At 43.6% G+C, this 25,625-nt stretch overlaps 1 protein-coding gene across 1 annotated transcript in view; it reads right to left on the reverse strand.

The window, feature by feature from the left end:
• Positions 1-25,625, reverse strand: part of LOC120989572 (scaffold attachment factor B2-like) — a 392,913-nt gene that overhangs the window by 141,611 nt on the left and 225,677 nt on the right. The window contains exon 8 of the mRNA XM_040417765.1: positions 14,932-15,222. Coding sequence (XP_040273699.1) covers positions 14,932-15,222 — 291 coding nt within the window. The remainder of the gene's footprint in view (positions 1-14,931; positions 15,223-25,625) is intronic.

The following is a 25,625-nucleotide window of genomic DNA, read 5'->3' on the forward strand; positions in this document are numbered from 1 at the left end:
TGAATGTGATTTGTTAAACCATATTAACAAACATGGTACTTTCAAAACAAAAACTGTGGGTGGATATGCCAATAAAAAAATACACTGCTCAAAAAAAATAAAGGGAACACTTAAACAACACAATGTAACTCCAAGTCAATCACACTTCTGTGAAATCAAACTGTCCACTTAGGAAGCAACACTGAGTGACAATCAATTTCACATGCTGTTGTGCAAATGGGATAGACAACAGGTGGAAATTATAGGCAATTAGCAAGACACCCCCAATAAAGGAGTGGTTCTGCAGGTGGTAACCACAGACCACTTCTCAATTCCTATGCTTCCTGGCTTATGTTTTAGTCACTTTTGAATGCTGGCGGTGCTTTCACTCTAGTGGTAGCATGAGACGGAGTCTACAACCCACACAAGTGGCTCAGGTAGTGCAGCTTATCCAGGATGGCACATCAATGCGAGCTGTGGCAAGAAGGTTTGCTGTGTCTGTCAGCGTAGTGTCCAGAGCATGGAGGCGCTACCAGGAGACAGGCCAGTACATAGGGAGACGCGGAGGAGGCCGTAGGAGGGCAACAACCCAGCAGCAGGACCGCTACCTCCCCCTTTGTGCAAGGAGGAACAGGAGGAGCACTGCCAGAGCCCTGCAAAATGACCTCCAGCAGGCCACAAATGTGCATGTGTCTGCTCAAACGGTCAGAAACAGACTCCATGAGGGTGATATGAGGGCCCGACGTCCACAGGTGGGGGTTGTGCTTACAGCCCAACACCGTGCAGGACGTTTGGCATTTGCCAGAGAACACCAAGATTGGCAAATTCGCCACTGGCGCCCTGTGCTCTTCACAGATGAAAGCAGGTTCACACTGAGCACATGTGACAGATGTGAGAGTCTGGAGACGCCGTGGAGAACGTTCTGCTGCCTGCAACATCCTCCAGCATGACCAGTTTGGCATTGGGTCAGTAATGGTGTGGGGTGGCATTTCTTTGGAGGGCAGCACAGCCCTCCATGTGCTCGCCAGAGGTAGCCTGACTGCCATTAGGTACCGAGATGAGATCCTCAGACCCCTTGTGAGACCATATGCTGGTGCAGTTGGCCCTGGGTTCCTCCTAATGCAAGACAATGCTAGACCTCATGTGGCTGGAGTGTGTCAGCAGTTCCTGCAAGACGAAGACATTGATGCTATGGACTGGCCCGCCCGTTCCCCAGACCTGAATCCAATTGAGCACATCTGGGACATCATGTCTCGCTCTATCCACCAACGTCACGTTGCACCACAGACTGTCCAGGAGTTGGCAGATGCTTTAGTCCAGGTCTGGGAGGAGATCCCTCAGGAGACCGTCCGCCACCTCATCAGGAGCATGCACAGGCGTTGTAGGGAGGTCATACAGGCACGTGGAGGCCACACACACTACTGAGCCTCATTTTGACTTGTTTTAAGGACATTACATCAAAGTTGGATCAGCCTGTAGTGTGTTTTTCCACTTTAATTTTGAGTGTGACTCCAAATCCAGACCTCCATGGGTTAAAAAATTTGATTTCCATTTTTTTTATTTTTGTGCGATTTTGTTGTCAGCACATTCAACTATGTAAAGAACAAAGTATTTCAGAAAAATATTTAATTCATTCAGATCTAGGATGTGTTATTTTTGTGTTCCCTTTATTTTTTTGAGCAGTGTATATACAGTGTATATATTTTCAATAATTGGCCTTTGGTTTCTTGATTAATCTTTTAAATCCTACCATGTAAACTTCTCTCATCCAGGGTGACCTAGCAATGCAACACATGGTGGGGTGAGGGTGGTAATTCAAAGCTCCATACCTCCACTACTATAGTGAGTCTGAAGGCTTTTTAGTGTATTGTAATCTGCTACATTGTATACTAAATTACTCATGTATGAGCCTTCAGAGTTAGGCTCCATTCAGATGTCCATAACGTGTTTTGCGTATCCACAAAACACAGGCAGCGGCAATGTGCACTAATAGAATATGCGGACAAGAATAGAACATGTTCTATTTTTTTCGGGAACGGAATTGCGGACCCGGAAGTGCGGGTCCACAATTCCGTATCCGGGCAGCACGACATTGAAATTAATCGGTCCGCAATTTGCTGAACGAAATTGCGGATGTGTGAATGGGGCCTTACAGTATATTAGTTTCATATAATAAACTAAGCACTCTCTAAAACATTGGTGTCATGACAAAGCATGGCAGACAATGCCTAAGCTTTCTCCCTCTGATGTCATATCTCTGCATTAGGTACTTTGTGTGCTTGCTGCATATGTCTGTGGTTAATCAGTGGTGATTCAGTGACATGCCCGGCCGCGACAGACACAAAAAAATATATCGGGCAGAATATTTGTTATTTTTTTGCAATCGCACCCTATGGGCGAAATACATACTGAGGCAGTGCTATACATTAGAGCAGCGGTTCTCAACCTAGGGGTCGCGACCCCTTTGGGGGTCGATCGGCCCTTTCCGGGGGGTCGCCGGTGCTTGTTTTGCGGCTGAGTAACTCAGAAGATCCGATGGTATATTCTAACCCCCAGGCGTTCCCATGGTGACAGGGACGCTTGCCTGGGGGTTAGAATATACAGGGCCACGCCGCTCACAGCAGTATATTTATAAACTAATCAGTAACTACTTTAACTTTAATCATTGCTCATTGATGAGCTCTTTACTTGGATTATAATTTATTTGGAAATGGGATATCTTACTTTGTCTTGGCTCCGGTAATAGCAGGCAGTGCGGGGGGCGGCGCTCACTCACTGACGTCACGCACCTGCTCCTCCCACTAGGCGGCGCAGGTGCGTGACGTCAGTGAGTGAGCGCCGCCCCCCGCACTGCCTGCTATTACCGGAGCTAAGACAAAGCAAGATATCCCATATCCAAATAAATTATAATCCAAGTAAAGAGCTCAGCAATGAGCAATGATTAAAGTTAAAGTAGTTACTGATTAGTTTATAAATATACTGCTGTGAGCGTCGGGGAGGGAGATCTGTGGATGGCACTGTAGGGGGATCTGTGGATGGCAGTGCCATCCACAGATCCGCCTACAGTGCCATCCAGAGATTCCCCCTCCCCTAAACAGTGCCATCCACAGATCTCCCCCCTTAACAGTGCCATCCACAGATTCCCCCTAAACAGTGCCATCCACAGATTCCCCCTAAACAGTGCCATCCACAGATTCCCCCTAAACAGTGCCATCCACAGATTCCCCCTAAACAGTGCCATCCACAGATTCCCCCTAAACAGTGCCATCCACAGATTCCCCCTAAACAGTGCCATCCACAGATTCCCCCTAAACAGTGCCATCCACAGATTCCCCCTAAACAGTGCCATCCACAGATTCCCCCTAAACAGTGCCATCCACAGATTCCCCCTAAACAGTGCCATCCACAGATTCCCCCTAAACAGTGCCATCCACAGATTCCCCCTAAACAGTGCCATCCACAGATTCCCCCTAAACAGTGCCATCCACAGATTCCCCCTAAACAGTGCCATCCACAGATTCCCCCTAAACAGTGCCATCCACAGATTCCCCCTAAACAGTGCCATCCACAGATTCCCCCTAAACAGTGCCATCCACAGATTCCCCCTAAACAGTGCCATCCACAGATTCCCCCTAAACAGTGCCATCCACAGATTCCCCCTAAACAGTGCCATCCACAGATTCCCCCTAAACAGTGCCATCCACAGATTCCCCCTAAACAGTGCCATCCACAGATTCCCCCTAAACAGTGCCATCCACAGATTCCCCCTAAACAGTGCCATCCACAGATTCCCCCTAAACAGTGCCATCCACAGATTCCCCCTAAACAGTGCCATCCACAGATTCCCCCTAAACAGTGCCATCCACAGATTCCCCCTAAACAGTGCCATCCACAGATTCCCCCTAAACAGTGCCATCCACAGATCCCCCCTAAACAGTGCCATCCACAGATCCCCCCTAAACAGTGCCATCCACAGATCCCCCCCTAAACAGTGCCATCCACAGATCCCCCCCTAAACAGTGCCATCCACAGATCCCCCCCTAAACAGTGCCATCCACAGATCCCCCCCTAAACAGTGCCATCCACAGATCCCCCCCTAAACAGTGCCATCCACAGATCCCCCCCTAAACAGTGCCATCCACAGATCCCCCCCTAAACAGTGCCATCCACAGATCCACCCCTAAACAGTGCCATCCACAGATCCCCCCTCCCCTAAACAGTGCCATCATGGCACTGTTTAGGGGAGGGGGGATCTGTGGATGGCACTGTTTAGGGGGGGATCTGTGGATGGCACTGTTTAGGGGGATCTGTGGATGGCACTGTTTAGGGGAGGGGGGGATCTGTGGATGGCACTGTTTAGGGGAGGGGGGATCTGTGGATGGCACTGTTTAGGGGAGAGGGGATCTGTGGATGACACTGTTTAGGGGGGAGATCTGTGGATGGCACTGTTTAGGGGGAGATCTGTGGATGGCACTGTTTAGGGGAGGGGGATCTGTGGATGGCACTGTTTAGGGGGGGATCTATGGATGTCTTTGTGATTAATTACTCTGCTTTAATTATGTTCAATTTGTAGCAATAAAAATACATCCATCCTGCATATCAGATATTTACATTACAATTCATAACAGTAGCAAAATTAGTTATGACGTAGCAAGGAAAAAAATGTAATGGTTGGGGGTCATCACAACATGAGGAACTGTATTAAGGGGTCACGGCTTTAGAAAGGTTGAGAACCACTGCATTAGAGCATTCCATAAGATAGATAGATTATATATATATATATATATATATATATATATATAAAAAAAGCATTTTCCTCTGATGGAAGGCTCACACTGTGCACAGATCCTGTCACAAACAAGCCAGTTTGTACAGTAGTGCATAGTTATTGATATTAGTGTACCTGAAAGCAGGTGTGTCAGTCAAAATGGGCAGTGTACAGTGTGACATACTCCTCATCTAGGCGCTGACGTGTTCAAAGAGTATGGTGCACAGCACTATACAGCGGTAGTTTATTTCTTGTGTTGTTTCAAATAGAAACTTAAACTGATATTCCAGCTTTTAGATATTGAAGCCTATCCTTTGGCTACGTCTTCAATAATAGATCAATGAGGGACTGACACCTGGCACCCTCACCTACAAGTAGTTTAGGGCAGCTGTTGGCAAAGGAAACTAAACAGTGTCACTGCCCCCTAAACTGCCCAAATTATTAAACTATAAAAGTGTGCATTCCATATAGCGGATGGTGTAACAAAAAAGAAATTTAAATGGCAGAATTGTCTTTTTTTAAGAAAAATATAAATTTACCATCACTGTAATCTGAACCACAAAAACTGACCTACAATTTTACTACAGAGTGAATGCCTTAAAAACAAAATCCATGCAATAATGGTGGAAATGTATGAATTAATATCCACTATAAAATCACAGCATGGACTCGATATTGTTCTATAGTCCAAGTGTGAGCACGGATAGAAGTTGCACAGACACTCACGCTGACTTGACCAGCTGATTGGCAGCTTGTTGCAGATCACATATAAATAAATTAAATTTAAGGTTAACGCATTGCACCCGCACTGAATCCGGACCCATTCATTTCTATGGGGCTGTGCACATGAGCGGTGATTTTCGCGCATCACTCGTGCGTTTTTCACGCAACGCAGGCCCCATAGAAGTGAATAGGGCTGCGTGAAAATCGCAAGCATCCGCAAGCAAGTGCGGATGCGGTGCGATTTTCACGCACGGTTGCTAGGAGACCATCGGGATGGAGACCCGATCATTATTATTTTCCCTAATAACATGGTTATAAGGGAAAATAATAGCATTCTTAATACAGAATGCATAGTACAATAGGGCTGGAGGGGTTAAAAAAAAATAAAAAATTATTTAACTCACCTTAATCCACTTGTTCGCGCAGCCCGGCTTCTCTTCCGTCTTCATCTTTGCTGTGCACAGGAAAAGGACCTGTGGTGACGTCACTACGCTCATTACATGGTCCGTCACATGATCCATCACCATGGTAAAAGAAGAAGACAGAAGAGAAGCCGGGCTGCGCGAACAAGTGGATTAAGGTGAGGTACAAAAGGGCTGGAGGAGTTAAAAAAATATATATTAAGTGGATTAAGGAGAGTTAAAAAAAAATTTTTTAACCCCTCCAGCCCTATTGTAATATGCATTCTGTATTAAGAATGCTATTATTTTCCCTTATAACCATGTTATAAGGGAAAATAATACAGTCTACATAACACCTAACCCAAACACAAACTTCTGTGAAGAAGTTCGAGTTTGGGTACCAAACATGCCGATTTTTCTCACGCGTGTGCAAAGCGCATTATACAATGTTTTGCACTCGCTCTGAAAAATCGCGCATGTTTCCGCAACGCACCCGCATCTTTTCCCGCAACGCCAGTATGAAAACAGCCTTAGTGTAGATAGGCCTAAATCCAGACCCTGTAGAAGAAACTCTTGGTTTCTCATGGTTAGGAGATGTTTCACCTGACCAGGAACGTAATTTTTTCCAAATTTTCAAATAGGTATATTGCCTATCTGACCTTCTTTCCACTGGATTTAAAAGTTATCACTACTTTATCAGACAGAGCTTGACGTTTCAGGATGTCAACTTCAGAATCCATGCTGTCAGTTTGTAGGCGAGTTTTGGACGTGGATAAATGATGAGTCACTGTGCTAGTACGGTATGTCTTTCCTGTTGGGAATAATACAGGGTTCCAATAGTGACATTCTTTTCACTAGGGGAAACCAAGTCCTTTTGGGCCAAAAGGGTGTAATCAGTATAAGTGTTGTTCTTTCTTGAAGAGCTTTCTGTATTCCCCTTGGGATTAGGGGAAATTGCGGAAAGGCATACACAAGATCCCAATGCCAGGTTTATGAAAATGTGTCTATATCGCATAGGTTGCCCCTGGAGTTTATAGAGCAGAGTTCTTTGGGTTCTTTCTCAATGTGAATAGGTCCACTGATGGAGAGCCCCAGTTGTCTTATCATCCTGAATAGGGACGAGCAAACTTGTGTTTCAAGTTCAGCATACAAGATTCAGGTTTTCTAAGAATTCCGCTACATCGTACTATAAGTTATGGTCCGTGGTAGCGGAATCCATAACAGAACTCTTGGATAACCTGTACTTTGTACGCCGAACTTGAAACACAAGCTGGCTCAAAACTAATCCTGAATATCTCCGGATTCAGTGACCACTCGCCCTGATCCAATTTCTCTTTGCTAAGAATATCCGCTACTTGGTTCTGAGATATCCTGAGGAGAACCACTGCTATAGATTCCACTTTCTTTTCTGCCCAGGAGAAGATTTTTAGTAGCTTTGTTTCTTACTTTGTTCCTCCTTGGTGTTTGAGGTATGACACTGTTATGTTGCCTAATATTTAAAATTTTGACCCTCCAGAATTCTTGAAGCCGATTTTAAAGTCTCCCATACTGCACTTAGCTCTCGGTAGTTTAAGGACTGATTGCTTATGTCTGTGGACCAAATGCCTTGATAGAATCTGTCCCCTCTTCTTGCTCCCCAGCCTCTCTTGCTTGCATTTGTCTGGACCTGTATGGATGAGGATCTTTGCCATACTACCCCTCAGGTAAGATTTGTTGACCTTGTCAATCAGTAATGAGAGGTCTTTTTATGTTCCGGAATGGCAAATCTTTGAGTCTAGGGACATCTGGCCCACTTTTTTAGCAGCCATGATTGCAGGGTAAGAAAATGAGTCTGACTCCAAGTTACAGAAGGTATGCATGATGTTAGCAATTAAGCTCTGAAATATTCTGATCTGTTTGAGTGATGTTATCTTTTCCTGTGGAAGAAAGGGTGTCTGTGCAGCTGAATCTAGCATTATTCCCAAGAATCTTGCTTGTGTTGCCGCACGAAGACACTTTTTAAGATTTATTACTCATCATAAATCTGATATCAGGGACAAAAACCTGTTCAGGTCGTAGTTTATTTGGTTCCCTGTGTCTCCTAGGATTAGAAAATCGTCTAAGTAGGGGACTATTATTACTCCTTCCTTTAATAGGTATGCCACCATTTCCACAATGAGTTTGATGAACACCTTGGGGGAAGATGATATGCCAAATGGTAGAGCGACAAACTAGAAATGAAATACACTGCTCGAAAAAAATAAAGGGAACACTTAAACAACACGATGTAACTCCAAGTCAATCACAATTATGTGAAATACACCTGTCCGTTTATGAATCAATTTTCCTGTTGTGCAAATTGAACAGATAAAATGATAGGCAATTAGCAAGAAACCCCTATAAAGAAGTGGTTCTGCAGGTGGTGACCAAAGACCATTTCTCTATTTGTCATTGTTCTCACCCGTAGAGGTAAGCATGAGGCAGTGTCTACAACCCACAGAAGTTGCTCAGGTAGTGCAGCTCATCCAGGATGGTACATCAATGCAAGCTGTGGCAAGAAGGTTAGCTGTGTCTGTCAGCACAGTGTCCAGAGCATGGAGCAGATACCAAGAGAAAGGCCAGTACTCCAAGGGACGTTGAAGGGACCGTAGGAGGGCAACAACCCAGCAGCAGGACCGTTACCTCCTTCTTTGTGCAAGCAGGAACAGGAGCAGCAGTGCCAGAGACCTACAAAATGACCTTCAGCAGGCCACTAATATCCATGTCTCTGCTCAAACTGTCAGAAACTCCATGAGGGTGGTATGAGGGCCCAAATTCCACCAGTCGTTGTTGCGCTTACAGCCCCACACCGTGCAGGGCAATTGGCATTTGCCAGAGAACACCAAGATTGGCAGGTTCGACATTGGCGCCCTGTGCTCTTCACAGATGAGAGCAGGATCGCACTGAGCACATTGACAGACGTGACAGTCTGGAGACGCCATGGAGTACTTTCTGCTGCCTGCAACATCCTCCAGCATGACCGGTTTGGCAGTGGGTGAGTAATGGTGTGGGGAGGCATTTCTTTGGAGGGCTGCACAGCCCTTCAATTGCTAGCCAGAGATACCCTGATTGCCATTAGGTACAGGGATGAGATCCTTAGACCCATTGTGAGACCATATGCAGGTGCAGTGGGCCCTGGGTTCCTTCGGATGCATGACAATGCTAGGTCTCATGTGGCTGAAGTCTATCAGTAGTTCCTGCAAGATGAAGGCATTGATGCTATGGACTGGCCTACCCGTTCCCCAGACCTGAATCCAATCTAGCACCACTGGGACATGATGTCTCGTTCCATCCACCAACGCCATGTTGCAACACAGACTGTCCAGGAGTTGATCGAGGCTTTAATCCAGGTCTGGGAGGAGATTCCTCAGGAGAACATCTGCTGCCTCATTAGGAGCATGCCGTGGCGTTGTAGGGAGGTCATGCAGGTACGTGGAGACCACACACACTACTTAGCCTCATTTTTTGTCTGAAGTTGGATCAGCCTGAAATTTGATTTTCCACTTTGATTTGAGTCCTATTCCAAATCCAGAACTCCATGGGATATTAATTTTGAATTACATTGATCATTTTTATGTTTTATTGTTCTCAACGCATTTCAATATGTAATGAAAAAATATTTAATTCATTGAGATCTTGGCTGTAGTATTTTAGAGGTCCCTTTATATTTTTGAGCAGTGTACTTTTCCTGGTGAATCTTTGAGAGCGAATTTCAGATACTTTTGAGATTGTTGATAAATGAGGACATGATAATTTGCATTTTTTAAGTCAACTGCACACATTAATGCATTTCTGTTTATCGGGAAATAGTGGAATTTACAGACTATATCTTGAATTTTCTGCTAGTTGCATAGTTGTTCAGGTTTTTTAGGTTTATTATTGTGCAGTAAGATCCATCTGATTTCCTTACCAGAAATAGGTTGGAATAATAGCCCCGCTGCCCTTGTGATGCTGGAACTACTATCCCTAACTTGTGTAGGTCCTGGACCCCCTGCCAGATTATTTCCAAACAACTCCAGGCACTCTTAAGGCTACTTTCACACTGACGTTCAAAGCGGGTCCGTCTGATGTCTGCTCAGACAAATCCGCTCCTATAATGCAGACGTTTGTATCCGTTCAGAACGGATCCATCTGCATTATAATTTAGAAAAAATTCTAAGTGTGAAAGTAGCCTGAACGGATCCGTCCAGACTTTACATTGAAAGTCAATGGGGGACGGATCCGTTTGAAGATTGAGCCATATTGTGTCATCTTCAAACGGATCCGTCCCCATTGACTTACATTGCAAGTCTTGACGAATCCGCTTGCCTCCGCACGGCCAGGCGGACACCCGAACGCTGCAAGCAGCGTTCAGGTGTCCGCTTGCTGAGCGGAGGCTGAACGCCGCCAGACTGATACATTCTGAGCGGATCCGCGTCCACTCGGAATGCATTAGGGCTGGACGGATGCGTTCGGGGCCGCTTGTGAGCCCCTTCAAACGGAGCTCACGAGCGGACACCCGAACGCAGGTGTTAAAGTAGCCTAAGAGAGTTGAGAGGCACCCAAGTGTCATGTCAGACCATCAGAAACCGTTTACATCAGCGTGGTCTGTGTGCTAGATGACCTGCAACGATATCTGACCAAACCACCAGGCACAGGCATCATCGTCTTGCTGGACAAGTGATTAGTGGGCCTCCGTGCTGTTCACTGATGAAATTCGATTCACGCTGACCAGAAATGATGGCTGCCAACGATGTTGGAGACGTAACGAAGAGCGCTATGCATCAGCCACTGTTGTCAACAGACGAGCCTTTGGTGGTGGTGTTACAGTGTGGGCAGGTTTGTCTAGTCAAAACAGAACTGCCCTATACTTTGTGAATAGTACAGTGACAAGCCCATCTTACTTGAACATCATCATGAACAACGAAGGCCTAATTTAATCTTCTTGGATGACAATGCACCAGCTCATCGAGGTCGCATTATTAGGGAACGGCTGCTGGAGACTTGCTTGGTTACCCGAATTTTATCCGAAATCAGACCTCATCAGAAGCGCAGTGGCTTTCCCGCTGGTCTTTTTGATAGTGGACGTCAATTCCAGTATGCTGCTTTGTTCCCCAGATGTGACGTCAAATGCCAGAGATCTATTGGAATCGGAGGTGTCAGTGCTATGTTTCCAGCTTATCCCACTAAAGAAAAGGAGGATGCAGCAGCCTATGAGACAGGCACCCGATGAACTGGTGTGAGGCAATTTTATTCCGGCAGCTCAGCTTAGTATATAACCGCCAGTGAGCAGGGGACTCCAGGGAAGCACCATAAACATAAGTGCTGTAAGTGCTCCAAGACACTACCCTGGTATTTTTTCTTTTTAAATTAACAAAAATGGAAGTAATCTACTCTTCACAACACTGGCATGCAGGAAGGCCTTTCTTTGCCCAGTCTACTGTAGGGACAGGAAACATTGTGGAATGATCAAGGGATGGGCAATTTAACTCTACTCTGTTCCTGCCCCTATTGAGGTCAGAGGTCAATCTCCATATTTATATATGCCGTCATGTTGGTGAAATGGAGAATCAAGGGCTCCCCTTTAAAGGGATTGTCTGGCAATTAAGAAAATGAAAATAATCATAAAAATATTCCCAAATACCTTACATTAGTTATAATCAGGGCTGTGGAGTCGGAGTCGAGGAGTCGGGGGAAATTTTGGGTACCTGGAGTCGGAGTCGGCAAACAATGCACCGACTCCGACTCCTACTAAATTTAGATTGGAATAAAAAAAAAAAAGCAAGTTTAAATGTCCCAATTCACAAAAAGTTATAATTAATGACTTCTCTACTGTAAGAATAAAGACCAATGCATGCAGTGCCACACGTAACCGCAAAACGAACACGTTAAGTGACCGTGAAGAAGCATGCTTTTCATGTGCTTCACTATATGGCACGCAACGCACAATTAGGAGCTGCAATACTTATACTTTCCATAGTGTTGTGTTCTGCTTTTACAGGGAACGCAGCGTCCATGTGTAACCTAGCCTCTCACTGATAAGGGATTACATAAATATGTTTTTTGCAGGACTAGAGAGTGAGACACTTGTATAAGTGAAGGGAATGGAGGGCCAATAGTTCAAGACTGAAGCTGTAAACCATTGGAAAAACTGCTGTCATTTAGCTAAGGCTATAAAAACTTGTAAACTCCGATTGTTAGCTTAAACTTTAAACATGACTATGGGATTCTCCTAGGAAAATCATGTTTTAGAATAAATGCCCCTTCCTGGATCCTCCCACTGCCCTATCTTCAGCAGCAGATAAGCACACAAAGGAGAAAGCAGCTTCCCAGCCAGTAGTCCTGTGGTAGGTTGCGTTTCTTTCCCTCAAGGAATGTATAAAATACATTTGCATATTAATACAGAGGAGTCGGAGTCGGAAGTACATAAAACTGAGGAGTCGGAGTCGGAACATTTATCTACCGACTCCACAGCCCTGGTTATAATAGCTCGTTTTGCTGATGGAGGGTCATGTGACCAGGGAAATCACCTCTATGTGAGGACTCCTCTATTCAAACACACTGCACCTCCACTAAACTCCCAACATTGCAAGAGCAGATGGCAAGTGCAGTGTGAATAGAGGAGATTTTTCTGGTCACATGAATCTCTATTGGTAGCAATTTTAAGTACAAGACCTCTTTGTGGACCGCACAAAAGACTTGGCAAACAAGGGGGTATTCCTAATGAAATATAAAAAATGACAAATAATTTCAAAGACTATATTAGTAAGTGCCATAGTCATCTTATATACACATTGGTCAACAGTAACCAGAAACTGGTCAACCCCTTTAATCCTTAGATGACCTTGCAATTTTTGTTTTTTGCATTTTTCACTCCGTCTTACCAGAGCCATAACTTTTTTTTATTTTTCCATTCATGTAGCCTTATAAAGGCTTTTTTTTGCAGGACAATTTGTACTTTCTAATTGCACTATATATGGTAATATTGCAAATGATGTAGTGGGGAGCTGGAAAAAAATTACAAATGGGGAGGAATTAGAAAAGAACAAAACAAAATGATGCCACAGTTATTTTTTTTAATGGTGTTCACTATACTGTAAAATTGACCTGTTACTAGGGATGAGCAAATTTCATATTTTGAAATTTGTTTTCGGTTTGTGTTGTGGTATTTACTGAATTGCGTCATTCCGTCATAATAGAAGTCTATGGCCTGAATAACGGTTATGCTGGAGTCCTCCCGTGGTAACAGAATCCATAATGCAATTCAGTAAATACCAAAACATGAACCAAAAACGAATTTCAAAATATGAAATTCGCTCATCTCTACCCGTCACCTTCACTCTTCAGGGCAGTACAATTACAACAAAACCACACTTGTCTAGTTTTAAAACCCTTGAAAAAAAAAAAAAAAAACCTTTTCATCACCATATTCTGACCCCTACAACTTTTGTGTACTTATGTGTACTGAGCTGCATGAGGGTTAATTTTTTGCTGGGCCATCTATAATTTTCAGTGATACCATTTTAAAGTATGTGAGGCTTTTTAATCACTTTTTATTATATTTTTTCCCAGAGTTTAGGAGCTCTTGCAGACGAGCGATACGGATTAGGTCCTGAAGGGTTCAGTTAAAAATGTGCGATTTCGCAAGCAAGTTAATTTAGTTTTGCCTGCGATTGCGTTCAGTTTTTATTGCTTGGATTAAATGCGCATTGATGCGTTTTTCACGCGCGCGATAGAAAACTGAAGGTTTACAAACATCTCTTAGCAACCATCCGTGAAAAACGCATCGCATCCGCAAGCTATTTTCACGCAGCCCCATTCACTTCTATGGGGCAAGCATTGTGTGAAAAACAACGCTCATGTACACATACCCATTGAACTGAATGGGTCCGGATTCAAAGCGGGCGCAAAGCGTTCGCATCACGCATTGCACCTGCGTGGAATACTCGCTCGTGTAAAAGGGACCCAAGTGACCAAAAAATGGCCAATTTTTTATTTTATTTTTTTCAGTTACACCATTACACCATATGAAATTATTGTTATATTTTAGAAGCAGGTATGTTTTTGGGTTCGGCAATAGCTATGATTTATTTTATTGTTTATTTTTATTTTGGGGAAAGTGGGGTAATTTGAACTTATTGTGTTCTGTGATGGGTTTATATCATAACAGAATACATCATTTACTATAGACCAATACAGTATATCCCAGTGATGGGTATCAGAGCCTACTTGAGGGTCTCAGCCATCACTGGGATATTACAGTTTCACATGTCACGATAGGTAGGTAAGCGGGGAAATAACCAAACACATGAAAACAAACAGAACAAATGACTAGGCCCAAAAGCTAGTGAGAAAAGGGTCACCTAGCGATCCCTAAAAGTTTTCCCTAAACTGCTGTGCCCATGTGCATACCCTAATGGTGGATATGCACATACCCTCGTGCCTAAACCTATACACTCTGGGCAAACCCTAAGCTTTAGGGAAAAGGCAACCTGCTTCTTCAAACCCAGAGGAAGCAAGTGTCTCCCTAGAGGCCTAGATAAAAGACACAATGGGAAATAACGGAGAGGACTTATCTTGAGCAGAGCTGGAGCAGACTATCCACCATACATCCAGAGCTCATAGGAAAGAACTATAACCAGCACAGGCCACTGGAGGGAAGGAGGGATAAATAGCCTCACTAACAATCAAACCCAGTACACCTGAGGGAAGGTGGATCCAGCTCAAACCCAAACCAAAACAAACAGAGAAGTCAGACATGTGCAGCAAGACTGACAGACCTCCGCACATTCACAGGGCAAGGCGTGACACTGTCTCAGACGGGGAAACCTGTTATGGGAGCAGAAGCACACGACCCCGGCGTCTGCACCGCTCAGATACTGTGCTCACATTTGACCTCAGCATCTGAGGGATTAAATGTATGAGATCAGCCTTATGGCTCCTGGTCTGTTTGAAACAGCAGAAACCTGGCAGCAATGATGCCTACAGCATGTGCAAGCGGGCACCATCCTTAAAGTGCCGACCTCTGCTGTACAAAAGCTGAAAAAAAATTAAAGGGCTCACCTGAAATCTGTATGATAGGGCCTCCTGACCCCCGATCTGCGATCCTGTTCATAGCGTAGACATTCTTGCTGGCGACGAAGCTCTTCTCGCTCTCTCTGGATACGATCCTGTTCAATCCTCCTTTCTTCCTCTATTCGCATTCGTTCCCTTTCCAGTCTCTCACGCTCCATACGTTCTCTTTCAAGACGTTCCCTCTCAAACTCAAGTCTTACGCGTTCTCGTCGTAGCCTCTCGCGCTCTTCTCTTTCACGAGCGATAATGATACGCTCTCGTACTCTTTTATCCCGCTCTCTGTTACCAAAGTAGGGAATAAACAATAACATTCAATACTACATAAAGAATACTTTTAAAATGTGCTACTTTAAACTAGATAACACATCCTTTTTTATCTAATCTCTTTATTTTCTGATGGCACTGGGGGGAGTTCTTGGCACAGGGGAGGGGAAACTGGTGGCACTGAGGACTGATGGCATAGGGGGGCTGATAAGTTTTTATTTTAAAAAAAAGTTCTTTTAATTCGTGTTTTCTTATTATTATCGTTGTATTAATAGGTAGAATACTTGATTACTAGAATAATCGATAGCTGCAACCCTACAATACATATACCTATGTTCAGGGCAATTGGAGCACCTTCAGCTCGGCCTAAATGAAACTTTTAAAAAAATTCGGAGAACCTGTTTCAAACCAAATTGTGAGTGGTTCGCTCATCTGTAGTCTGAATAGTATCAGACTTTTCATATGTTTCTCAGGTAAAACAAATAAAATCAAGAGCCATGCCAATTGTGGCAGTGCTAACATGTGCTGAAGGTTGAGAGTTACATGATTAATGCTAGATTTCACTTACGCACCACCTATTAAGAGTCTCCACATGGGGGGGATGGTGGTGGGTTTCGGGGTGGAAGCGTTAAGCCCAGACATCCCTGAAGTAAGCAGAGTGCAGCAAACAACCCATCATATTAAATCCTTTGCGACCTCCGGCATACATGTGCGTGCGCCATGTTTCTGCTGTTTAGGCTGATCGCATATATTTCCTCCCTCAGATGCCATGATCAAATGTGTGTTCCAGCTGCCATAACAGCACTCCCCGGCTGAGATCGGGGAACCTTTTACACTGCACTAATAGCCCGTAGCCTCAAGCAGGCTTCGGCGGCTATAAGTGGAATATACCAATACAGGCCACTAGGTGGCAGCACTGTATTATTATATTCAAAATTAAGTGTTCAATGGCCACTAGATTGCCCATTGTGTTCATTGATGGCTACCTAAGGATTGCCAGTTATAGTCACCCAGGGTGACCTAAAAAAGTAAAACAAAAGTAATAAGTTTTTAAAAATATTAAAACAAATCACCCCTCTTTCCTAAAAAACAAACAAAAAAAAACATCATGGGCATCGCTGCATGCAAAAAAGGCCTGTACTATTAAAATATAACAATATGGATGCCATATGGAAAATATTGTAAAGGAAAAAAATAAAAACAACCAATTCGCCATTTTTGGTCACTTCAAAGTCCCAAAATTTTGTTTACAAAAAGAGATCAAAAAGTCACACACTTCAAAATGGTATCACTGAAAGGTACAGATAGCCCTGCAAAAATGAGCCCTCACACAGCTCCGTACACAACTACAAAAGTTATGGGGTCAGAAAATGGTGATGGGGAATAAAAAAAATATATATTTAAGGTTTTAATTTTTTTTGTCAGTATTTATACATCTATGGCACTGGAGCGAAATACAAACATGGCGCCCGCTCGCTCGTGCAGTGGGCTTTATGGCCGGCGGGTCTCTTCATACAGCAGATACCCACTGGCAATAATGCTGATCGAGGTCATTAAAGCCTTTAGATGCCGTGATCAAGTGAGATCATGGGCATCTAAAGGGTGAAAAACCCATCCTCTGCGGCCAATGAGGATGCCGGTAATTGAATTCAATATCCTACGTCTTGCTGAAGAGACTAAGACCCCTTTCGGATAGGCGAGTTTTCCGCACAGGTGCAATGTGAACGCATTGCCCCCGCACTGAATCCGGACCCATTAATTTCTATGGGGCTGTGCACATGAGCAGAGATTTTTACGCATTACTTGTGCGTTGCGTGAAAATCGCAGCAATCTCTATATTGTGCGTTTTTCACAGAAGTGAATGGGGCTGCGTGAAAATCACAAGTGCGGATGCGGTGCGATTTTCACGCATGGTTGCTAGGAGACGATCGGGATAGGGACCCGATCTTTATTATTTTGCCTTATAATATGGTTATAAGGGAAAATAATAGCATTCTTAATACAGAATGCTAAGAAAATTAGGGATGGAGGGGTTAAATTTTTTTAAAATAAAATTAAACTCACCTCATCCACTTGTTCGCGCTGCCAGTCTTTGCTTCTCTTTTCTTCTTTGATGATGACCTGGGAGGAAAAGGACATTTGGTGACGGACCATGTGATGAGCGCAGTGACGTCACCAAAGGTCCTTTTCCTCCCAGGTCATCAAAGAAGAAGAGGAGAAGAGAAGCCGGGCAGCAGGAAAAAGTGGATGAGGTGAGTTAAATTATTATTTTTTTTATATTTTTTAACCCCTCCATCCCTAATTTACTTAGCATTCTGTATTAAGTTCAACAATAGGATATGAAGCGGCACTCACAATCCTCCGCTGGGCCCCGGTGTATAGGGATCGACCACAACTCAGCCTCCTTATTCCAAGACACTATCGGTGGTGCTCAGCTTTAATAGAGTGTCATGATACAGATACAAACATGTAGAGAAATGAAGGGCAGCATTCACCAGTGTACGAACTTTGCTTTATTCAGTAAGTTGCAATAGGCGGCATCAGGCAGGACGCCAAAAGCTTCACACAGGTAAGACAGCGACGGCCGTTTTGCGCTTGACGTGCTTCGTCAGGCTACTACGTCGGAGCGCAGGTGCGCTCCACCTTCTTAGGCTACTTTCACACTACCGTTCAGAGCGGATCCGTCTGGGGTCTGCCCAGACGGATCCGCTCATATAATGCAGACTTGGGATCCGTTCAGAACAGATCCGTCTGCATTATATTGTAGAAAAAAATTCTAAGTCTGAAAGTAGCTTCAGACGGATCCGTCCAGACTTTACATTGAAAGTCAATGGGGGACGGATCCGTTTGAAAATTGAGCCATACTGTGTCAACTTCAAACGGATCCGTCCCCATTGACTTACATTGTAAGTCTGGACGGATCCGCTTGCCTCCGCACGCGGAGGCTGAACGCTGCCAGGCAGAAGGCTGAACGCTGCCAGACTGATGCATTCTGAGCGGATCCGCGTCCACTCAGAATGCATTAGGGCAGTACGGATGCGTTCAGGGCCGCTTGTGAGACTCTTCAAATGGAGCTCACAAGCGGACACCCGAACGCTAGTGTGAAAGTAGCCTTAAGCCGTGGAATAAATGCATTACATGGGTGACCAGTGACACTGCCACGATGCTCCCCGATAAGGTTTACAGAGATAAGGTATACAGAAACACCAGCACAAATTGAATCGGCTTTACAGAAACATTTTTAAAGAAACATGCTTAAGTCAATTATATCATTAAGGCCCAATTCATCCGCCGCTTGGGTACGGAGAATCCACCTCGCCTCCCGCTGTAGGAGAAGCCGATGTCTATCTCCCCCCCCCTACCTGCGGCGGTGGTTGCACCACCTCTAATCCTGAAAAAGACAAAGTACTAATATCCCCGCCATGTGCCTTTCTGAAATGATTACCCTGGGGCAACCTTTACCAGAGGTTATGGAGTTAATATGTTCTCTTATACGCTCATATAAGCATCTAATTGTCTTGCCGATATAAAATCGGCCACATTTGCAGCTTAAAAGATAAACCACAAATGTACTTCTGCAATTAATAAAGCTCCACACCCTGTGGTGTACCCTCTGCAAAATCAATGAATTTTTTGCAAGAATTGTATTTACATTGGGAACAATTCCCACATCTAAAGTTCCCTTCTGGTCTACTAATTGTCAGCCACTGACTAGAACGTACGGGAACCAGCCTACTGCTTACAAGTTTATCTCTCAATGTACGACTCCTTCTGAAGGAGACTAGTGGTCTTTCCTCAGTTACTTCACTCAGGGTACTCTCTCTTTTTAGTATGTCCCAATATGTAAAGCCACTTCTATATGTGCTGGTGTTTCTGTATACCTCATCTCTGTAAACCTTTTCGGGGAGCATCGTGACAGCGACACTGGTCACCCAAGTAACGCATTGATTCTCCGGCTTAAGAAGGTGGAGCGCACCTGCGCTCCGACGTAGTAGCCTGACCAGGGAGGATTTGATTTAAATCAAAATGATTTAAATCACGATTTAAATCACTAGTCAGTAAGGCTTGATTTAAATCATAGTTTTCTACATAAAGACTAATTCCTGCTGGTATAACTTATAATATGCAAGTAGATGAAGATTTAAACAACTTTTCATATCAGTTTGATTAGGTTGATTCTGCATTCATAGGTTTGTAGAAGTTAGGATTAAGGTATTTTTCTCAACTCTGTTCATGTTATAACATTTTTGCTGTGAAGAAGAGGCATGTGATCTCTGCTGAGTCAAATTCAGTTTTGAGAACTGCAAAAGTAAACCAAGCATCTGTGATATTATCTTGTAGACAGAGAAACTGCCCAATAATCTTACAAAAACCTCTGGAAGAGCATGACATTGTGAATGGATTAATGGAATTTATTTACCAAAAAAATTACACATATAGAATCATAGAATGTGTCGGCAGATAAAAACCATTTGGCCCAACTAGTCTGCCCAATATACTGAATACTATGAATAGCCCCTGGCCCTATCTTATATGAAGGATGGCCTTATGCCTATCCCATGCATGCTTAAACTCCTTCACTGTATTTGCAGCTACCACTTCTGCAGGAAGGCTATTCCATGCATCCACTACTCTCTCAGTAAAGTAATACTTCCTGATATTACTTTTAAACCTTTGCCTCTCTAATTTAAAACTATGTCCTCTTGTAGCAGTTTTTCTTCTTTTAAATATTCTCTCCTCTTTTACCTTGTTGATTTCCTTATGTATTTAAAAGTTTCTATCATATCCCCTCTGTCTCGTCTTTCTTCCAAGCTATACATGTTAAGGTCCTTTAATCTTTCATGGTAAGTTTTATCCTGCAATCCATGTACCAGTTTAGTAGCTCTTCTCTGAACTCTCTCCAAAGTATCAATATCCTTCTGGAGATATGGTATCCAGTACTGAGCACAATACTCCAAATGAAGTATCACTAGTGCTCTGTAGAGCGGCATGAGCACCTCCCTCTTTCTACTGGTAATGCCTCTCCCTATACACCCAAGCATTCTGCTAGCATTTCCTGCTGCTCTATGACATTGTCTGCCTACCTCTAAGTCTTCTGAAATAATGACCCCTAAATCCCTTTCCTCAGACACCGAGGTTAGGACTGTATCACTGATTTTATATTCTGCTCTTGGGTTTTTACGCCCCAGGTGCATTATCTTGCACTTATCAACATAAAATTTTAGTTGCCAGATTTTTGACCATTCCTCTAGTTTTCCTAAATCCTTTTCCATTTGGTGTATCCCTCCAGGAACATCAACCCTGTTACAAATCTTTGTGTCATCAGCAAAGACACCTTACCATCGAGGCCTTCTGCAATTTCGCTGATAAAGATATTAAAAAATATGGGTCCCAGAACAGATCCCTGAGGTACCCCACTGGTAACAAGACCATGGTCTGAATATACTCCATTGACTACAACCCTCTGTTGTCTGTCCCTCAGCCACTGCCTAATCCATTCAACAATATGGGAGTCCACGTACAGCCTTATTCTACATAATTAAAAAACTAATCTTTATTTCATGATGAAATAACCTTTGGATGGTAATATATTTTCCTCAAAAAGCATTTTATATTAAAAAAATCCGATTTAAATCAAAAAAATTCGATTTAAATCCCAAAAATCTGATTTTTTTTTTTAAAAAAAAAAATCATTGATTTTTATCCACCCTGAGCCTGACTAAGCGCGTCAAGCGCGAAACGGCCGTCGCTGTCTTACCTGTGTGAAGCTTTTGACGTCCTGCCCGATGCCGCCTATTGCAACTTACTGAATAAAGCAACAATCAAAGTTTGTACACTGGTGAGTGCCGCCCTTCTTCATTTCTCTACATGGTTATTCTGTATTAAGAATGTTATTATTTTCCCTTATAACCATGTTATAAGGGAAAATAATAAAATCTACACAACACCTAACTCAAACCAGAACTTCTGTGAAGAAGTCCGGGTTCGGGACTGGGTACCAAAAATGCGGATTTTTCTCACGCGCATGCAAAACGCATTAAAACGCTTTGCACGCGCGCATTTTCCCGCAACGCACCCGCATCTTTTCCTGCACGTCACCCGCAACGCCCGTGTGGAAGAGGCCTAAGGGTATTGAAACTGCACTTTCTATTTTGGCCAGCAGGTGACAGGCCAACATAAGAGATGAGCAATTCTTACTAATTAATGGATGTAAAAAATCCATGATTGTTCAGAATTAAAAAAATAATAAATGGATTTGTAAGCTCAAATATGAGCTTCAAAATAAAAAAAAAAGTTTAAAAAAACAAACTAAAACTAAATAGATAAAAAATAAAAAAAATATTAAAGTTTAAATCACCACCCTTTCCGTAGAATAAAATAAATAGATAAATACGCTGCTCAAAAAAATAAAGGGAACACAAAAATAACACATCCTAAATCTGAATTAATTAAATATTCTTCTGAAATACTTTGTTCTTTACATAGTTGAATGTGCTGACAACAAAATCACACAAAAATTAAAAAATGGAAATCAAATTTTTTAACCCATGGAGGTCTGGATTTGGAGTCACACTCAAAATTAAAGGGGAAAAACACACTACAGGCTGATCCAACTTTGATGTAATGTCCTTAAAACAAGTCAAAATGAGGCTCAGTAGTGTGTGTGGCCTCCATGTGCCTGTATGACCTCCCTACAACGCCTGTGCATGCTCCTGATGAGGTGGCGGACGGTCTCCTGAGGGATCTCCTCCCAGACCTGGACTAAAGCATCTGCCAACTCCTGGACAGTCTGTGGTGCAACATGACGTTGGTGGATAGAGCGAGACATGATGTCCCAGATGTGCTCAATTGGATTCAGGTCTGGGAAACGGGCGGCCTTCGTCTTGCAGGAACTGCTGACACACTCCAGCCACATGAGGTCTAGCATTGTCTTGCATTAGGAGGAACCCAGGGCCAACCGCACCAGCATATGGTCTCACAAGGGGTCTGAGGATCTCATCTCGGTACCTAATGGCAGTCAGGCTACCTCTGGCGAGCACATGGAGGGCTGTGCGGCCCTCCAAAGAAATGCCACCCCACACCATTACTGACCCAATGCCAATCCGGTCATTTTGGAGGATGTTGCAGGCAGCAGAACGTTCTCCACGGCGTCTCCAGACTCTGTCACGTCTGTCACATGTGCTCAGTGTGAACCTGCCTTCATCTGTGAAGAGCACAGGGCGCCAGTGGCGAATTTGCCAATCTTGGTGTTCTCTGGCAAATGCCAAACGTCCTGCACGGTGTTGGGCTGTAAGCACAACCCCCACCTGTGGACGTCGGGCCCTCATATCACCCTCATGGAGTCTGTTTCTGACCGTTTGAGCAGACACATGCACATTTGTGGCCTGCTGGAGGTCATTTTGCAGGGCTCTGGCAGTGCTCCTCCTGTTCCTCCTTGCACAAATGCGGAGGTAGCGGTCCTGCTGCTGGGTTGTTGCCCTCCTACGGCCTCCTCCACGTCTCCTGATGTAGTGGCCTGTCTCCTGGTAGCGCCTCCATGCTCTGGACACTACGCTGACAGACACAGCAAACCTTCTTGCCACAGCTCGCATTGATGTGCCATCCTGGATAAGCTGCACTACCTGAGCCACTTGTGTGGGTTGTAGACTCCGTCTCATGCTACCACTAGAGTGAAAGCACCGCCAGCATTCAAAAGTGACTAAAACATCAGCCAGGAAGCATAGGAACTGAGAAGAGGTCTGTGGTCACCACCTGCAGAACCACTCCTTTATTGGGGGTGTCTTGCTAATTGCCTATAATTTCCACCTGTTGTCTATCCCATTTGCACAACAGCATGTGAAATTGATTGTCACTCAGTGTTGCTTCCTAAGTGGACAGTTTGATTTCACAGAAGTGTGATTGACGGAGTTACATTGTGTTGTTTAAGTGTTCCCTTTATTTTTTTGAGCAGTGTATAAACATCATGGGTATCAATGCGCTCGAAAACGTCTGTACTAGAGATGAGCAAATTTCATATTTTGAAATTTGTTTGCGGTTCGTTTTGTGGTATTAAGCGAATTGCGTTATGAAATCCGTTACCACGGACCATAATGCAATTCCATGACGGAATGCATAACAGAATGCATTTAGAGGCATTCCGTTATTCATTCCATCATAATAGAAGTCTATGGCCTGAATAATGGATCCGTCCCGTTTCCGTTATGCAGCCTATAGACTTCTATTATGATGGAATGCATTCAGTTATGGAATTGCGTTATGGTCCACGGTAACGGAATCCATAACACAATTCACTAAATATCACAAAACGAAACGCATGACATGGAAAAGGATCTAGGAATTTTAATAAACAGCAAACTAAGCTGCAAAAAACAGTGTCAGGCAGCGGCTGCCAAGGCCAATAAGATAATGGGTTGCATCAAAAGGGGCATAGATGCCCGTGATGAGAACATATTCCTACTACTTTACAAATCACTGGTCAGACCACACATGGAGTACTGTGTACAGTTCTGGGCTCCTGTAAACAAGGCAGACATAGCAGAGCTGGAGAGGGTCCAGAGGAGGGCAACTAAAGTAATAACTGGAATGGGGCAACTACAGTACCCTGAAAGATTATCAAAATTAGGGTTATTCACGTTAGAAAAAAGACGACTGAGGGGAGATCTAATTACTATGTATAAATATATCAGGGGGCAGTACAGAGATCTATCCCATCATCTATTTATCCCCAGGACTGTGACTGTGACGAGGGGACATCCTCTGCGTTTGGAGGAAAGAAGGTTTGTACACAAACATAGAAAAGGGTTCTTTACGGTAAGAGCAGTGAGACTATGGAACTCTCTGCCTGAGGAGGTGGTGATAGTGAGTACAATAAAGGAATTCAAGAGGGGCCTGGATGTATTTCTGGAGTGTAATAATATTACAGGCTATAGCTACTAGAGAGGGGTCGTTGATCCAGGGAGTTATTCTGATTGCCTGATTGGAGTCGGGAAGGAATTTTTTATTCCCCTAAAGTGAGGAAAATTGGCTTCTACCTCACAGGGTTTTTTTTGCCTTCCTCTGGATCAACTTGTAGGATGACAGGCCGAACTGGATGGACAAATGTCTTTTTTCGGCCTTATGTACTATGTTACTATGTTAAATGAATTTCAAAATATGACATTAGCTCATCTCTAGTCCGTACTATTAAAATATAAAAATATTTTCCCAATACAGCAAATGGCGTAACGGAAAAAAGGGTCAAAGTGGCCAATATGCCATTTTTCATTGCTTCTCTTATTCATAAAAATGTAATAAAATGTGATCAAAAAGTCACACACACTCCAAAATGGTATCAATAAAAACTACAGATTATCCCAGAAAAAAAAAAGAGCCCCCACATAGCTCAGTAGATATAACTATAAAAAAAAAGTTGAGGGTCAAAATATGGCGATTTAAAAAAATAAATAAAAAATTCTCTCAAAATTTACATTTATTTTTACACTATTTAGACATAAAAACCTATACATATGTGGTATCGTTGAAATCGTACTGACCCAGAGAATGAAGGGCATGGGTCAGTTTTGACGCAAATGGAATGCCGTGGGAACAAAAGCTGTAAAACAGTGGAGGAATTGACTTTCAAATTCCACCCTATTCTCACTACATTAAAAATAAGCCCTCAAACAGCTATGTGAACAGAAAAATTAAGTTATAGCGCAAGGAAAATAAGGAAGAAAAATGAAAACACAAAAAAAGGAAAAACCTCCGGTATCCTAAGGGTTAAACGCAAGAAAAACTATACAAATGTGGTATCGTTATAATCGTACTGACCTGGAGAATGAAGGTAACAGGTCAATTTTGCTGCAAAAAAGATGGGGCGTGAAAAATGAAAACGCAAAAATTAGGGTTAAAGGGAGTCTGTGACCTACATAACATGTTTTAAACTGATGATATAGCTCTGTGGGAGGCAGATCCATAACACTGATGGTACCCATGTTTAGTTTTTCAGAGCCTCCAAAGTACCTAAAATGAAGTTTTAAAAATATGCAAATTACCTATCGCAAGTGCCCAGGGGCGGAGAGTGTGCTGCAAGTGACCAGTGCTCCCCGCCTTACTTGCTCCTGACTCCTCCCCTCTGTATCGTCCGGCCAGCCCTGTATCCTTGCTGGGTCATTTTTCGTCTCCATTCATAATCCAGAGCCTGTGCGCTTTACCGCCGGTGTACATAACTGGCGCATGCGCACGGCATATCAGTATGCCTCTGCCCACAGTGGGCAATGTACTGCGCATGCCCGGACCCGACGGTGAAGCGAACAGGCACTAGATTATGAATGGAGATGAGAATGACGTCGCAAGGATACAGGGCTGGCCGGACAATACAGAGGGGAGGAGTCAGGAGCAAGTAAGGCGGGGAGCACTGGGCACTTGCAGCACACTCT

The sequence above is a fragment of the Bufo bufo genome, chromosome 2, assembly GCF_905171765.1.
Source record: "Bufo bufo chromosome 2, aBufBuf1.1, whole genome shotgun sequence".
NCBI lineage: Eukaryota > Metazoa > Chordata > Amphibia > Anura > Bufonidae > Bufo > Bufo bufo.